This window comes from Acomys minous (genome assembly GCF_964271855.1).
Source record: "Acomys minous genome assembly, chromosome: 9".
Lineage (NCBI taxonomy): Eukaryota > Metazoa > Chordata > Mammalia > Rodentia > Muridae > Acomys > Acomys minous.
In genome coordinates, this window is record NC_140490.1 from 91,865,901 (window position 1) to 91,882,108 (window position 16,208).

General features: G+C 43.2%; 1 protein-coding gene and 1 pseudogene across 2 annotated transcripts in view; one reads left to right on the forward strand and one right to left on the reverse strand.

Annotated features, from left to right (window-relative positions):
* Positions 1 to 16,208, reverse strand: part of LOC311604996 (large ribosomal subunit protein eL29-like) — a 213,119-nt pseudogene that overhangs the window by 12,500 nt on the left and 184,411 nt on the right. The gene's annotated exons all lie outside the window — the stretch shown is intronic.
* On the forward strand, positions 30 to 15,772 carry ARL1 (ARF like GTPase 1). The gene is made up of 6 exons (XM_084795311.1): positions 30 to 206; positions 2,829 to 2,966; positions 5,769 to 5,850; positions 7,950 to 8,061; positions 12,738 to 12,916; positions 14,668 to 15,772. Exons 1-6 carry the CDS (start codon positions 203 to 205, stop codon positions 14,696 to 14,698), a joined length of 546 nt encoding a protein of 181 aa, XP_084651437.1. The 5' UTR covers positions 30 to 202; the 3' UTR covers positions 14,699 to 15,772.

Here is a 16,208-nt window from a genome sequence, read left to right on the forward strand (position 1 = left end):
CCGCAGTGGCTTCTCGCTCCAGCTCCCGCCCCCGCTGGCTGGACGACGTGGAAGTTGCAGGCTGACCACCAGGCTCGGAGGTGTCCGCCTGGGAACCCGGAGGCCGGGAGCAGCGGAGGTGGCGGCGCCAGAGCTCAACTAGGACTCGCTGCCGAGTCCCGGCCAGTCTGAGGATCGGCGAGGGCCCGGGCGGCGGTTCATCATGGGTGAGGAGAGTGGGAAGGGCGTCGGGTGGCCGAGGGGACCGACCAGCCGGGCCGCGCGGGCAGCCCTAAGCCACCTAGGCAGGGAGATACCCTCCCACCCCGCACCCACCCCCTGCTCGGTCCACTGTCACCTGCAGGGTCGCGACGGGTCCCAGCCCGGCCTTTCCACCTCACCCCGCGTCCCTATCTCGGTTTGGCCGGGCGGAGTTAGGGCGTTGGGTGCCTGGCAGCTGCAGGTCCACCGAGGTGTCAGACCCTTCGTGGAAGCCTGGTGGCTTCTGTGTGGGCATTCGGTACTGAAACCCGAGGGCAGGTTGTCATTGCTCCTGGCGCTGCTCTTGTCTGTTTGCCCGCTGTGGCTCTTCGTGGAGAGAGTTGAGTAAGGTGGGTTGCGAAGTGGGAGGGTACGGCGGCCAGTCAGCGAGGGAGATTTTAATCGCGATTCGCAGATTGGCAGTTTCCCAGGTGAGGGAGCTACGTGCATCACTGGTTCGAGAACACCCTACGGGCGACGCCTCCCTCCCCCCCAACCCCGCCCCGGTACAGCTGGTGCATCTAGGGAGTTGCAGATTCTTCCCTTTCTTTCAATCCTTCCTCAGTTTATTATCAAAAGTGTATAGATCGCGAGCATCTGTTCGGTTCTCCATAACCCTTCGGGCTTGTTTTTCCGCCTCTCTTCTACGTGTAAACGGGTGGAAAGGACTTTGTCAAGTCACACCCATTCTGTCTGTATACAGCTTGTGCTGTTTGTTTTTTCTAGACCGTACAGTTTTAACTGTGCCATTTTTTTCCAAATAGCAATGTGTGACATCTCTTCTCCTCCTCTTCCTCCTCCTTCCTCTCCCCTCTCTTATTGAGACAGGGTTTCTCTGTGTAGCCTCGACTGTCCTGGACTCGCTTTGTAGACCAAGCTGGCCTCGAACTCACAGCGATCTGCCTGCCTCTGCCTCCCGAGTGCTGGGATTAAAGGCGTGCGCCACCGCACCCGGCCCCTCTTCCTCTCTTCTACATTCCCGAGTAGCTCATATTTCAGGCTTGGACCACTAGCCAAAAGGCCTTGCCTTTAATTTTTGAGGGGGAGGGGAAGGAGGGAGGAAGAGGGAGAGAGAAAGAGGTGTGGGGTGTGTGTGCTGTGTGTGTGTGTGTGTGTGTGTGTGTGTGTGTGTGTGTGTTGTGTGTGTGTGTGTGTGTTTTGTGTGTGTGTGTGGTACTTGCATATATTACACGTTGGTCATATTCTTCATAGCCCAACTTTTCCCTTTTCTCATTTTATATTGTGAATCTTTTCTTAATTTCTTTTTCCTTTTCTTTTAGTGGCTTTTGAAGGCAGAGAGTTTGTGCCACAAATACATTGCAGGGTGCCTTGGCAACATAACGTTTCCTGGAAATATTTCATAAAGTAGTGCATGTAGTCTTACTGTCTAAATGAGGGTTTTTGTTTGTTTGTTTGTTTTTGGTTTGAGACAGGGTTTCTCTATGTAGTTCTGGCTGTCCTGGAACTCATTTTGAGATTTGCCTGCCTCTGCCTCCTGAGTGCTGGGATCGAAGGCGTGTGCCACCACAGCTGCCTCTAAAATGAGTTTTAAAATTTTATATTTTTAAAATTTCATTTTATGTACATCAGTGCTTTGCCTGCATGCCTATCTGTGTGAGAGTGTCAGATCCCCTGGAACAGGAGTTACAGACTGTTGTGAGCTGCCACATGGGTGCTGGAAATTGAACCTGCATGCTCTGGAAAAGCAGTTAAATGCTCTTAACTGCTGAGCCATCTTTTGCCTGAAACCCTAAAAAGAGTTTTTAATGCACTCAGGAAACAGAGGCAGGCGGATTTCTGTAAGCTTGAGGCCAGTCTGGTCTACATACTGATTTCCAGACCAGTCAGGGCTACAAGGTGAGAGACCCTGTCTCAAAATATATTTCCCCCAAATAATAATAATAGATGTTACTAGAAAACTGAAGCCACAGCAAAATAGTTATTATTTTGTTTTGTGTGGTAGTTATGTGGGTTAGGGGAGCACACACTAAAGGCTTATATTGCTACTGCCTCTGTATAGTAACTGCCCTGTCCATCAGAGGACTCCGCTGGGCCCCTGCTCTTCCGACTGGCACCTTGGTATTTACGGTTAAGGAGGAGCCTGTCCTGAGGTACTGTGCCCTTATTCTAACTGACTAGAAGATGAACTGGCCTCTTGCAGGCGGTGTCTACATGTCTACATGTCTGATGATTTAGTGTTTATCTTCTGCGTGTGTGACCTTACTCTGGACCTTATACTATCACTTACCTTTTTTTTTTTTCTTTTTTGGTTTTTTGAAACAGGGTCTCTCTGTGTTAGCCTGGGCTGTCCTGGACTCGCTTTGTAGACCAGGCCGGCCTCGAACTCACAGCAATCCTCTCAAGTGCTGGGATTACAGGTGTGTGCCACCACACCCAGCCTAGGCATATAGCTTTCAAAAGGCAAGGATAAATGTTCTATGGGACTTAATTTATTTTGTCTTTTTTTTTTTTCCTTCCCCAGAGCTGAGGACCGAACCCAGGGCCTTGCACTTGCTAGGCAAGCACTCTACCACTGAGCTAATTTATAAGATGGCATTAAAAGCATTTTTGTTTTTATTGTCTTGTAGGTGGCTTTTTCTCAAGTATTTTTTCCAGTCTCTTTGGAACCAGGGAAATGAGGATTTTAATTTTGGGATTAGATGGTGCTGGAAAAACCACAATTTTGTACAGATTGCAGGTTGGAGAAGTTGTCACTACTATTCCCAGTAAGTATTGGTTTGATAACGGTTTTCATCTAATACAACTTTCTGAATAAGTTGGGAGGAGTTTGTAAACTTCATGTATGAAAATGATTTTGGTATTATTTAGGCATACAAACAGGCTTCTCTGTTTAGAGCTATAGTTGGCTTAAGTCACTAAGTCTTTTTTTTTTTTTTGGTTTTTCGAGACAGGGTCTCTCTGTGTAGCCTTGGCTGTCGTGGACTCACTTTGTAGACCAGGCTGGCCTCGAACTCACGGTGATCCACCAGCCTCTGCCTCCCAAGTGCTGGGATTAAAGGCGTGCGCCACCACGCCCGGCTTAAGTCTTTATTTCTTAAAGAAGATATTAAGTATCTACTGGCTTTGAGGAGTAAATAAATGAAGGGTACAAAGTACTTTGTTAACCTGTATAATGAAGTAGATGTTAAATCGGTCTTGTTGCATACATAGTACCTTTTTATGCATTTTTAAAACTTCCTTGAATCACAGTGTAGTTTCTCCTAAGTAATTCTGTAGATGACTTTTAAGGGTGGGAATTGTAGAGGCAAGGTGAAATGACCTGGTACCTGAAAACTAAGGAGAAAAAAACCTGAACTTTTATTTATTTTTTATTTTTTATTTTTTTAAAGATAGGTTTTCTCTTACAGTCCTGGCTGTCCTGGACTCTCTTTGTAGACCAGGCTGGCCTTGAACTCACAGAGATCCATCCGCCTCTGCCTCCCAAATGCTGGGATTATAGGTGTGTGCCACCATGCCAGGTGAAAACATCTGAGCTCTTAACTCTGCTCATGGCCTTATTATTCTTGCTGTCTTAGACAGTTATTTGCACATAGTCCTGTTTTACCACATGGGCATGCTCTTGATGATTATACTTTTTCATTTGTTGAAGTTCATATAATTTGCTCAAGATTTAAAATTGTGTATTTTGAATCACTCTGTCAGGATATTTCCATTTTATCACTATTAAACATTCCAGGATGATTTTGTTTTGCTTTTAGGGAGGAATGTTTGGATTTTGTAGCATCTGTTATTTCTTTTTGCAGTTCTCTGTCCATTTCATTTCCTTTGATTCTCACTTCTCGCAATTGCTCCTCTCAATGGGGGTAGCTGTTTTGTGGCCTCTGCAGTGCACATGCTACAGAATGGGTGGACCGCAGCGTGGGCTGCTTTCACACCTGTCCTTAGCACATGAGCAGGGCTCTTGATGGTGATGAGCATAGAACTGCACTTGTCGAGTTCCGAGGGAGACTAGAACTTGCTTTTCGGCCTGCTGTATTTGCCGTAGTTTTGTTTCCCCGGTGTAATATGCATACTTACCTGCTAAATATATCATTTACCAGAGCGTTACCAACTAGGAAACAAAAATCAGTGGTAACTGTAAGATGTTTGTTTTGTTTTGTTTTGTTTTCTGAGACAAGAGCTTCTCTGTGTAAACCTGACTGTCCTAAACTTGTTTTGTAGACCAGGCTGGCCTAGAATTTGCAGAGATCTGCCTGCCCCGCCTTCTGAGAATTGGGATTAAAGGTGTGTGACACACCACTCAGGCTACCTTTTTTTTTTTTTTAAAGCTCAGGAAATGTGAGCTTGTACATGTGCAGCATGTTTCCAGCATCATTTTTCTTCCTCACATCAATTCTTCTTTGAAGGTAGTATCTGGTCTCAGCCGTGTGGAGTCAGAGCTGCACCTAAGTAGCCTCGCTGACAAAAGCGATAAGATAGTGCGTGTCGGCTGTGACCGTGTTACAGTGAGCTCTTGAGATGTCTGCAGAGAGTCTGCAAGGCTGCCACCCACAGAGAACGTCGCCCCCATAAAGTCATGCCTGTGTCTTTCATACTAATTTTAGTTATATACTGTCTTTCAGACCTTAATCCAGCCCATAATGAATCTATAGTCGTACTTTTGTTTGTTTGTATGTTTTTCGTTTTTGTTTTTTGAGACAGGGTTTCTCTGTGTAGCCTTAGCTGTCCTGAACTTAATTTGTAGACCAGGCGGGCCTCGAACTCACTGTGATTCACCTGCCTCTGCCTCCCAAGCACTATAACTGTACTTTTCAAATAAACTTTCTGAACACTCATATACCAGCACTCCAGAAGTTTAGTAGACTTGCAGGGCTGGGGGAATTGCTTAGTAGGTGCTTGCTGAGTTTGTGAATTCAGTCTCTAGAGCCTGTATACAACACTGGATGTGCTGCCGCACAGGGATGATCCCAGCAATGGGGAGGCATGGCGGCCAGCCAGCCTGGCCTACCTGGCCAGCAAGAGACTGTCTCTGAAAAGAAAAAAAATAAACATGGGCAGTGTCCAAGGATTGACACAGCTTCATCCTTGTCTTGTGGCTTACACACACATAAACACACACCTGCCTGCACATGTGTTAAAATGCACAGAGTGGTTAGGAAATTTTTTTTTATAACCTGAAGGTAGTGATTGATATATATATATATATATATATATATATATATATATATATATATATATATATATATAAAATGTAATATATATTAAGACTACTCAAGTGCAGCAGTGAGAATGGGGAAAGTGTAGAACAGGAGTTCAGTCTGTAACTGACTGAGCCATCAATTATGATGATTTACTACCTTTGGACCAGCCGACCTTGCTAATTTATGGTGTGCATGAATATGCGTGAGAGAGAGAGAGAGAGAGAGAGAGAATATTGTCTTAAATGTTATAATAATCTACAATGTGATTGAAAATTTCTAGCAGTTGCTAAAACTCAGTGAAGTTGGATACTTTGTAGAGTATATTAATCTGCATATAATATAATATTGATTTGATTTCTCTTTCAGCTATTGGATTTAATGTAGAGACGGTGACATACAAAAACCTCAAATTCCAAGTTTGGGACTTAGGAGGGCAGACAAGTATCAGGTATGGTGTAAATACTAGATAATTTGGTGGTATTTAGATTTTACTGGTTCTTTTTAGTGCTGACAAAAATATATCGCCTGTTGGAAATTAGATAGGGGTCATATTGTTTCAAATGAGGTAGAATTTGAAGCTACTTATTTTCCTTAGAACATCCAGTAATTAAAATCCAAGGAACTCAAATTTTCAGATAATCATTTAAATGAAAAACTTCTCATGAGAACTGAAAAGGCTCCAAAACTGGCCCCTTGGGGCTGGAGAGATGGCTCAGTGGTTAAGAGCACTGACTGCTCTTCTAGAGGTCCTGAGTTCAATTCCCAGCAACCGCATGGTGGCTCATAACCATCTATAATGTGATCTGATGCATACAGTATATATAATAAATAAATTTTTAAAAAACAAATGAACAAAAAAACTGGCCCCTTGTTTGAGTTTTGTTGTTTCCCGCTCCTGGGCATGCAGGGTAATACAAATGCAGGGACCTCCTGAAATCCAGCACTTGGCAAGTATTTGTGACTGGCAGTAGCTGGTGACCAGCTCAGAGCAGTAATAAAGTTGCTGTTAAAAAGATTGGTAGCTAGCCAGGTGTGGTGTTTAAAGCCTGCAATCCCAGCATCCAGGGAGACAGAGACAGGGGATCTCTGTGAGCTTGAGACCAGCCTGGTCTACAGCGTGAGTCCAGGACAGCTGCAGCTTCACAGAGGAAACCCTATCTGAAAAAACCAAAATCAACAACAACAAAAAAGATTGGTAGCTGGGAGGCAAAGGCAGGGGGATCTCTGTGAGTTGGAGGCCTGTCTGGTTTACATAGCTAGTTCAGGCCAGTTAGGGTTAAACTATCTCATAAAAGACAAAATAAGAGAGGTAGGGGAGGGAGAGAAGAGAGACTGAAAAGAGAGATTGATTGATTGCTAAGCCAGTCACTAATACACTGCTATTCACAACTAATTTTATTTTATTTTTTATTTTTTTCGAGATAGGGTTTTTCTGTGTCGCCTTGGCTGTCCTGGACTTACTTTATATATGAGGCTGGCCTTGAATTCACAGTGATCGCCTGCCTCTGCTTCCTGAGTGCTGGGATTACAGGTGTGCACCTCCATGCCTGGCCACTCATTTTATTTTGTCAGTTTCTTTTTTTTTTTTTTTTTTTTTTTGGTTTTTTTGAGACAGGGTTTCTCCGTGGAGCCTTGGCTGTCCTGGACTCGCTTTGTAGACCAGGCTGGCCTCGAACTCACAGCGATCCGCCTGCCTCTGCCTCCCGAGTGCTGGGATTAAAGGCGTGCGCCACCACGCCCGGCTGTCAGTTTCTTTTGAAATGATTATTAGTTTGTTTTTTGAGAAAGGTTTGCTCTGTCTAGCCCTGGCTATCTCACAGAGATCTACCTGCCTCTGCCTTCCAAGTGCTAGGATTTAATGTGTGCATCATCATTGCCTGGCTTGAGATTATTTCTGATTGTAGCCAGTTCTCCTCCTGGTTGTCAACAGTGATTAAGGATATAAAAAGTCACACTAAAATTTCTAGATAGTAGTGCATGCCTTTAATCCCAGCACTGGGGAGGCAGAGGCAGGAGCATCTCTGAGTTTGAGGCCAGCCTGGTTGATAGAGTGAGTTTCCAGCCAGCCAGAACTATACAGAAAACTCTGTGTGTGTGTGTGTGTGTGTGTGTGTGTGTGTGTGTGTGTGTGTGTGTAAAATGGGATAAACAAACAAAAACAACAACAAAAAACCCTATCCTTTTCTTGAAAGGGATTCCTGGTTAAAGACTTGTAAATTACAGTGATTAAGCCTATGCACAACTTTCCTTTCAGTATATTTAGTGGATTTTTTTGTAGATTATATTTGTATTTTCTTATCCTGAAGTTTGGACTTTGAAACTGTAATTTATTATTTATCTCTTTTCTTTCAACCCAGTCATGCCAAGTGTGATGCAAGATGAAATTCTGTCAGAAAGAGTAACTCATTATGGCATCACTCTGAACATGAATGGAGCAGGGTTGAGGTGTGCCACCATCTCCCCATCATTGACCAAGCCTGGCATGTAAATTGACATGTCAAGTGTATTGCCAGGGATAATGTGTTTCCGATTTTTGATTTTTCTTAGGCCATACTGGAGATGTTACTACTCAAACACAGATGCAGTCATCTATGTGGTTGACAGCTGTGACCGAGACCGGATTGGCATCTCCAAGTCGGAGTTAGTGGCCATGTTGGAGGTAAGCAACACTTAAGTGTGGAGGAACTAGAGGAACCGTTCACAGTTGTTTACTTTATCTTTTTCTTGTGTATACTATCATGCACAGAAATAATTAAACCATTCAAGGATAGTTTTCCTCCATTCTTTTCATTTTTTTTTTTTTTTAAAGATCCATTTCTTGGGGGCTGGGGGGATAGTTTAGTGGCTAAGAGCACTGTTTGCTTCCTAGAGTACTTGGGTTCAATTCCCAGCACTTACATGGTAGCTTGCAGTGCATAGCTCACAACTGAGCTGTCTGTTACTCCAGTTCCAGTAGATCTGCAGGCACACATGGTGCCCTAACACATACACATACTCAACAAATAAAAGTAAGCACATTAAACACACCCACAGAGACAGATTTACTTATTTTATTTGTATGGGTGTTTTGTCTGCATTATGTGTGCATGCCTGGTATCTGTGGTGGTCATAAGAGGTATCAGATACCCCGGGAGTGGAGGTGTGATTGTAAGCCACTGTGTGGGTACTAGGGAGCATGAGCAACAAGTAAGTGCTCTACCTCTGGGCTAACTCTCCCTTAAAGATTTATTTATTTTTATTTTTTGTGTGTGGGTGTTTGGCTGCATGAATGGTTCTACCACCTGTGTGTCTTAAGAGGCTAGAAGGTGTTCCTGAAACTGGAATTATAGATATTTGTAATCTACCATGTGAGTAGAATCAAACTTGGCTCCCCTGATGAGCAAAAAATGCACTTAACCAGAGCCGCCCCTCCAGCCCTTTCTGCCTGTCTGACTTTATAACTTTCTATCTCCTCAGCCCATTTCTGTTCTTTTTAAAAAGTGTACATTGCTTCCTCTTGCAGAAATACAGCTAGAAAGATGTAGGTTCCTGTAATCATTTCATGAGTCCCTGAAACTTGAGAGCTCTTTTAATTTAAGCTAAGTTATAATTTACTAGCGGGACTGGTGAGGTGACTCAGAAGTTAAGAGCACTAGTTGCTCTTCCAGAGGTCCTGAGTTCAATTCCCAGCAACCACATGGTGGCTCACAACCATCTGTAATGTGCTATAATGCCCTCTTCTGACATGCCGGTGTACATACAAGCAGAGTACTGTATGCATAATAAATAAATCTTTAAAAAGTTATTAGCGTGTGTGTGTTTGCATGTGTACACACTTGCACATGGAGGCCAGAGCATAGCTGTGTAGTCTGCTCTTCTGTCTTTAAGTAGTTTTCAAAGATAGATCTGAGGTTGCCAGGCTTATGAGGCAACTCTTACCTTCTGGGCTGTATTGCTGCCCCAATAATATGAATTTTTCCCCCCTCAAAGACAGTGTTTCTCTGTGTAACAGCTGTGGCTGTCATGGACTCACTTTGTAGACCAGGCTGGCCTCCAACTCACAGCGATCCGCCTGCCTCTGCCTCCTGAGTGCTGGGATTAAAAGCATGCACCACTAATATGATTTTTTAAAGATTTATTTTTATGTCTGTGCATTTGTGTCTGTATGTGCATGTATATTGGTCCCTTCAGAGTCCAGGAGAGGGTGTCAGATACCCTAGGGCTGGTGTTCCAGGCTGTTGGGAGCCGCCTGCTACATGTGCTGAGAACCAAACTGATTCTCTGGGAGAGGAGCAAATGTTGCTAAGCACGGGCCATCTCTTCAGTTCTGCCTTTTAAAGTTTCTTACTTCTGGATAGTTTAGAAACATTGGTGTGCTAAGAAATGCATGTTTCTGGGTTGCCGGCAGAGTGCTAGCATGGCTTTATCGATTTTTTACTTTTCACCTATTTGCAGTTTTCCTTTCTTTGAACCCTCTGAGCTTGTGTCATTCACAGGTCTGTTTCACAAATCTTTGTATTGTTACCTTTCCTTCTGAGATAGGATCTTGTTTGCAGTCAGTTTTTGTTTGTTTGTATATTTGCTTGGTTGGTTTTTCGAGACAGGGTTTCTGTGTGTATCCCTGGTTGTCCTGGAACTCTGCCTGCCTCTGTCTCTGAAGTACTGGGTCTAAACGTGTACACCACCACCTCCACCAGTTTTGTTGGTGTTTTTGAGACGAGGTCTTATTTGTAGCCCTGGCTGTCTTTGAATTCACAGAAACCCACCTGGCTCTGCCTTTTAAGTATTGGGATTAGAGGCCATTATGCCCTGCAGTTAGTTTCTAATGGTATGGGGGGTTGAGCTTAGAGCCTTGCACATGTTAAGAGCTCTACCACTGAGCTGTACCTTTAGCTCAGACACTCAATACATCTTATTTAACTGAGATCACTTATAATTTATTGCCTGGCTAATCTAATTCAGAGCATTCATTAAATAAAAGAATGAAAGTAAATATGCTTTGATTCATTCAATAACAGCCAAATAGCATTTGCTTTGGAAAATTTAATACTTCCTATTTCTAATTCCAACTTACCGAGTTATTTGGTGTTTTAATGCCATCTCTAGGCTACTTAGCACTATGGTGTATTAGTCACTTTTCTCCTGCTGTGATGACCAAGGTGACTACAGGAAGTTTACTGGGCTTATGGTTCCAAAGGGTTAGATTACAGTCTGTGGTGGAGTGAAGGCATGACAGCAGAAGCAGGAACCAGAGGGAGAAACTGGAAATGGTGTCAGGTCTCTCAAAGCCAGCCCTGGTGACTTTTCCTCCTCTAATTGGGCCACAGCTTCTGTGCCTCCAACAGCACTCCAGTTGGGACTAGTATTCACGTGCCTGAGAGCAGGTCATTCTATTACACTGACACACTGGGCAAGTGCTGTCTCAGAAGACAGGACTGGATTTGTAATTTTGTAATGGCTTCCAAGTTATGTCACAAAGTTAATAGTTTTAAGCCTGAGTTTAATTTTTTTCACAACGTAGCATCATAGTTATGAACTTCTTAGATCCAATTAAAATATAAAGATTTTTTTCTTTGGCTTTTGAGTCAGGGTTTTACTCTGTAGCCCATGTTGGCCTTTAAATTATAGTAGTAATCCTGTCTTAGCCCCCAAGTAATAGGATAACAGGTGTGCCACCATGTTTGCTGCGTATAAGGAGTTCTAAGGAATTGTTTAATTACCTTGGGTATAATGGATTTTTTTTAATTAAAAATTTTTTTAGGTTATATAATTACATAATTTTTTCCTCTCTATTCCTGCCTCAAGCCCTTCCTTACACTTCTTGCTCTCTTTAAAAAAATTTTTTTAAAAAAAAGATTACTTATATAGTATTCTGCCTGCATGTGAGCCAACAGGCCAGAAATGGGCACCAAACTATATAGTTGCTGGGAATTGAACTCAAGACCTTTGGAAGAACAGCCAGTATTCTTAACCTCTGAGCCATCTCTCTAGCCCTTTCTTTAAAATTCTTGACTTCTGTTTTCATTAATTATTGTTACATATAATGGATTTTTGTTTTTATTTTTTAATAATGGGTTTTTAAAGCAGATCTTTATTTAGGCCTGGTTCATATTATATAATTATTTCAAAGAAACCAATTACTAACTTCAATTTATACTTCTTGAGTTGTACAAGATTGTTATGAAGTCGTTGGCAACATGAGGGTTGAATCTGTAGAGTCTTACAGAGGTGGGCCTGTAGTTACAGCTGTGTGTCTCTAATTCTGGTGCTTGGGAAGCGGAGGCAGGAGGGTCAAGGGATGAGGCCATCCTGGACTCCACAGTTCAAAGTCTCATTCTGAACTAAGGTGCTTACCTAGCTTGTCAGCCCTCACACCGGAGAAGACCAAATGTCACAGAGCCAAGAGCTGGAAGTCACATTGTTAGGAAACAGCTTTTGTTTCCATCAACAGACACTGTTATATAAAGTGTAGGTCTAGTGCCAGTTTGTATTGTAAACATTAAAACATAAACACAGAGCTGGGTGGTGGGGGTGCACGCCTTTAATCCCAGCACTTGGAAACTTGGGAGGCAGATGCAGGTGGATTACTGTGAGTTCGAGGCCAGCCTGGTCTACACAGCAAGTCCAGGATAGTCAAGACTACACAGAGAAACCCTGTTGCAAAAAACTAAACCAAAAAACAAACAAACAAAAAAACAAAACCCCAAAACCATAAACACTGGACAGCCAAGGCTATCATACAGAGAAACCCTGTCTCAGAAAAATCCAAAACCAAACCAACCAACCAAAAAATCCCAAAAGCAGTTTAGGTTTTACCTTCTTTGTAGACAAATAAATTCTAAATGAAATAATGTGTAAAAATGGAAATTAGCCACAGGAATGAAATCAGGTGAAATGCCTGACTTCTGGATTGGGAAAGCCTTTGTGAAACAACGGGAAGGGTTTCCAGAAGAGATAGACTTCATTGTAGTAAAAACCTCTCAAATTCAGATATGCCAAATATCAACAAATAAAGCTGGAAATCCAGACTAACCAGAAAGTGATGCTGTTCTTTCTTACTCTCATGTTTGGAATGCATCTGTCTTACTTGGCATACGTTAACTACACAGTGGGTTTGACATTTTCATGTATGTACATAAATATTTTATTTATATGCAACCCCCTTTCCTCATTTCTTGTTCCCCTTCCACTGTGATTAATCCCCTTCCTGCTAGCCTCCCTTCTATTTTCATTAGAGTTTACATATGGATACTCAAGAATATACATTCTTCAACAACTTGTGTTTTGGTATTTTTTTCCAAATTCAAGGCGTACAAACTGATTAAAGGAAATGAAATAAATTTCCATTTTCCTCAGGAAGAAGAGCTGAGAAAAGCCATCTTAGTTGTGTTTGCAAATAAGCAGGACATGGAACAGGCCATGACACCCTCAGAAATGGCTAATGCGCTCGGGTTACCTGCCCTGAAGGACCGAAAGTGGCAGATATTTAAAACGTCGGCAACCAAAGGCACCGGCCTTGATGAGGCCATGGAATGGCAAGTATCCTGTGTTTGAAGGCAGCTGTGCGTGCACGTGGGGAGCGTCCTGTAGGGCGGTTCTTTCTTATTGTTGGTATGTAGCCCAGGATAGATCTGCTTCAGCCTTAATGCAGGGATTACCAGCGTGCACTTCCACACCTGTCCTCTGATGCAGTGATTTTTTTTTCTTTTTTCTTTTTGGCCTTTTCAAGACAGGGCTTTCCTGTGTAGCTGTCCTGGACTCCCTTTGTAGACTAGGCTGGGCTTGAACTCACAGCGCTCTGCCTGCTTCTGCCTCCTGAGTGCTGGGATTACAGGTGTGAGAGTGTTGAATTTTTTGAAGATGACATTTAGGTAGCAGCAACTCTTCCAGCCTTTTCTCCCATTGTCTTCCAGTCACACTTATATAAGCTGGTCCTCTGCTTTGTCTCCGTCTAGTTCTGAGTCCTCCGGAATTTAGGCTAAGGCTTGCTTGTCAAGATTTTTTTCATTAGTTTATTTAATCATTTTACAGTCTGATTGCAGCTCCCTCCCTCCTCTCCTCCCATTCCCTCTCCCCTTCTCTGAGAAGGGGAGGCCCCCCCATGGGTACCAGCCCGTCCTGGCCCATCAAGGGGAAAGGGAACCAAAGGCAGGCAACAGAGTCAGAGATAGCTCCTATGCCCATTGTTAGGGGACCCACATGATGACCACGCTGCACATGGTACATATTTGTAGTGGTCTAGGTGCAGCCCATGCATGCTCTTTGCTTGGTGGTTCAGTCTCTGTGAGCCCCCGTGAGCCCAGGTTAGTTGACTCTGTAGCTCTTGCGGTGTCCTTGACCCCTCCAGCTCCCTCAGTCCTTCCTCCACTCTTCCACAAGACTCTGAGCTCCATCTATTGTTGGCCTGTGGGTCTCTGCATCTGTCTCCATCAGCTGCTGGATGATGCCTCTCAGATGACAGTTATGCGAGGCTCCTGTCTGGATGTTCCTGGGGCCCTGCTGGCATTTTTAATACCGGCACTTGGGAGGCACATGCAGGAGGCTGTGAGTTTGAGGCCAGCCTGGTCTATTTCGTAAGATAGGACAGCTAAAGCGATCTAGTGAGACTCTGCTGGATTTTCAAGTATTATCCACTACCTTACCACACAAATGAAATTATGTGCCCTTGTCACAGGCCAGTGATGCAGTGCTTGCTACAGCTTATAATTGTTCAACAGGTGTACGACCCCAGCTGTTTGAGAATAGATGGCAGTTTTTACCTCTCACCTGTGCATATGAACCCAGCAGTAATAGCAGAATAAAGACACCTGACACTCAGTTTCACGATGCCTGCCTATAATCTCAGTACTTTGGAGGCAGAGATGAAAGGTTCAGGAATTTAAGCCTACTGTCAGCTACATGGTGGGTTTAAGGTTAGCCTGGGCTACTTGAGATTCTGACTCAAAGAAATAAAAAAAGCCCAGGCATGTTGTTACACACCCTTAATCCCAGCACTTGGGCGGCAGAGAGGTGGATCGGTGGATCACTATGAGTTTGACACCAGCCTGGTCTACAAAGAGAATCCAAGACAGCCAAGGTGACACAGAGAAACCATGTCTCTAAAAACAGAAACAGAAAAAAAAAAAAAAAGCAGAATAAAAGTCAATAGATACTTGGTGTTTTTCTTCTAATCTGTGTTAATCTTTGTAATCTAAGGTGCTCCACCTCCATGGTGAGATTCCTGTTGTAAACGGTTATGCTTTATACCTGGAAGTTAGTTTTGCTAACCCATATTTTCTCTCTCCAGGTTAGTTGAAACATTGAAAAGCAGGCAGTGAGCCTGTTGCCATCAGCTCCTGTGAACCAAACGCTTCGTCACATACTCATTGGAACCAGTCAGATGTGCTTCCTGTGACTGTTGGAACTGTGTGATTCTGGCATATGGAGAACTGACTTCAATATTTGTAATAAATATAAGAAACAAGTATTTGGTGAGAGGGTTAGCTTGATTGAATCACCCAAATGGGCTATGTAATGTAAAATATTTCTTGCTTTCTTGTGTTAAGGTATATATTCTATTTGTATGGAATTCTTACTCAAATACAGTTCTATTAAAGAATATACAGTCTTGGGGGGAGCCCTCTTATTTTTAAATTAGTGGTTGCATCTTGTTTGTATGAACACTAATATTTAGCTCAGACTTATTGCCCCTTAAAATGAATTAAGACTTTGCAAAGATTAGTCTTAGCAAAGTAGACTAGAAATATAGTGTATAATATAATCTTCATTTGCCCAACTGACTAGTTTATATTAAGGTATTTCACTTAAGAGATTTTGGTTATAGGCATGAGTATTATTTTGTTGGCTCACTTTACTGACTTACATTATTTTATACTTTACAGTTGTCAAAAGAACTTTACTTATGTTGACCTGAACTTTGTACAGGAACGCTGTGAGAAAGGCAGGGTTCTGCTCCGTTGCTTTTCCAGGCCCTAGACAGTGAGGTAGGGAGGGTCAGGCTTCTGGGTCAGAAACTTGTGTCCTAGATCATGCTGTGCCTGGATATGCCAGTGCTGGGAACAGAGACAGACACCCAGGCGTGGTGGCACACACCTGTAATCCCAGCACTCAGGAGACAGAGGCAGGAGGACCAAGGGTTCAAGGCTGGCTTCAGCTTTGTGGTGAGTCTGAGGCCAGCCTGGGCTGCTTGAGACTCTGTCTCAAAACAAAACCAACCAACCAAATTATGCTGAGGTAGTTACATTCAAAGTAATGTTTATATAAACTCTTGTCTATACTAGTAAAATGGTAAGTGATGCAGTCAGAAGGATCCCAAATGGCTGTATTTGATGACTTCACAACACAATAAAAAACTTCACATGAAAAGAAATAAAAAGTAATTTTAATAAGCATTTGCTGTCTTTGCTGTCTTCCATTCATTTACCTTTACTGGTATGAAATTGGTTAAAAATAAGAATCTTACTGGTCCTATAGCAAAAATATTCCTAGTTTAAAAAATTAGACATACTGCTGGATGTGGTGGCGCAGGCCTTTAATTCCAGCACTTGGGAGGCAGAGGCAGGCGGATCGCTGTGAGTTCGAGGCCAGCCAGGTCTACCATGTGAGTCTAGGCCCCCCAGGGCTACACAGAGAAACCCTGTCTCAGAAAAAAAAAATTAGAGAAACTTTCTCAACCTAGTAATCCAACCCATACATAGTTACCGTGTGCAGTGAGCATAACCCACAGTGTTACCATTAGTGAACACGGGAGTTCTTTCAGAGAAGTAGGACAGTTGGCATTTAACTATGAGGCATGGGTAGAGACTTGAGCTCTGCCTTCCCTCCCAT

Bases quoted from the DNA above. Each gene is read 5' to 3' on its own strand.
- ARL1 (XM_084795311.1), top strand. The intron at 5,851-7,949 runs GTATGGTGTAAA...GATTTTTCTTAG, and splicing joins GGAGGGCAGACAAGTATCAG to GCCATACTGGAGATGTTACT. The intron at 12,917-14,667 runs GCAAGTATCCTG...TTCTCTCTCCAG, and splicing joins CTTGATGAGGCCATGGAATG to GTTAGTTGAAACATTGAAAA.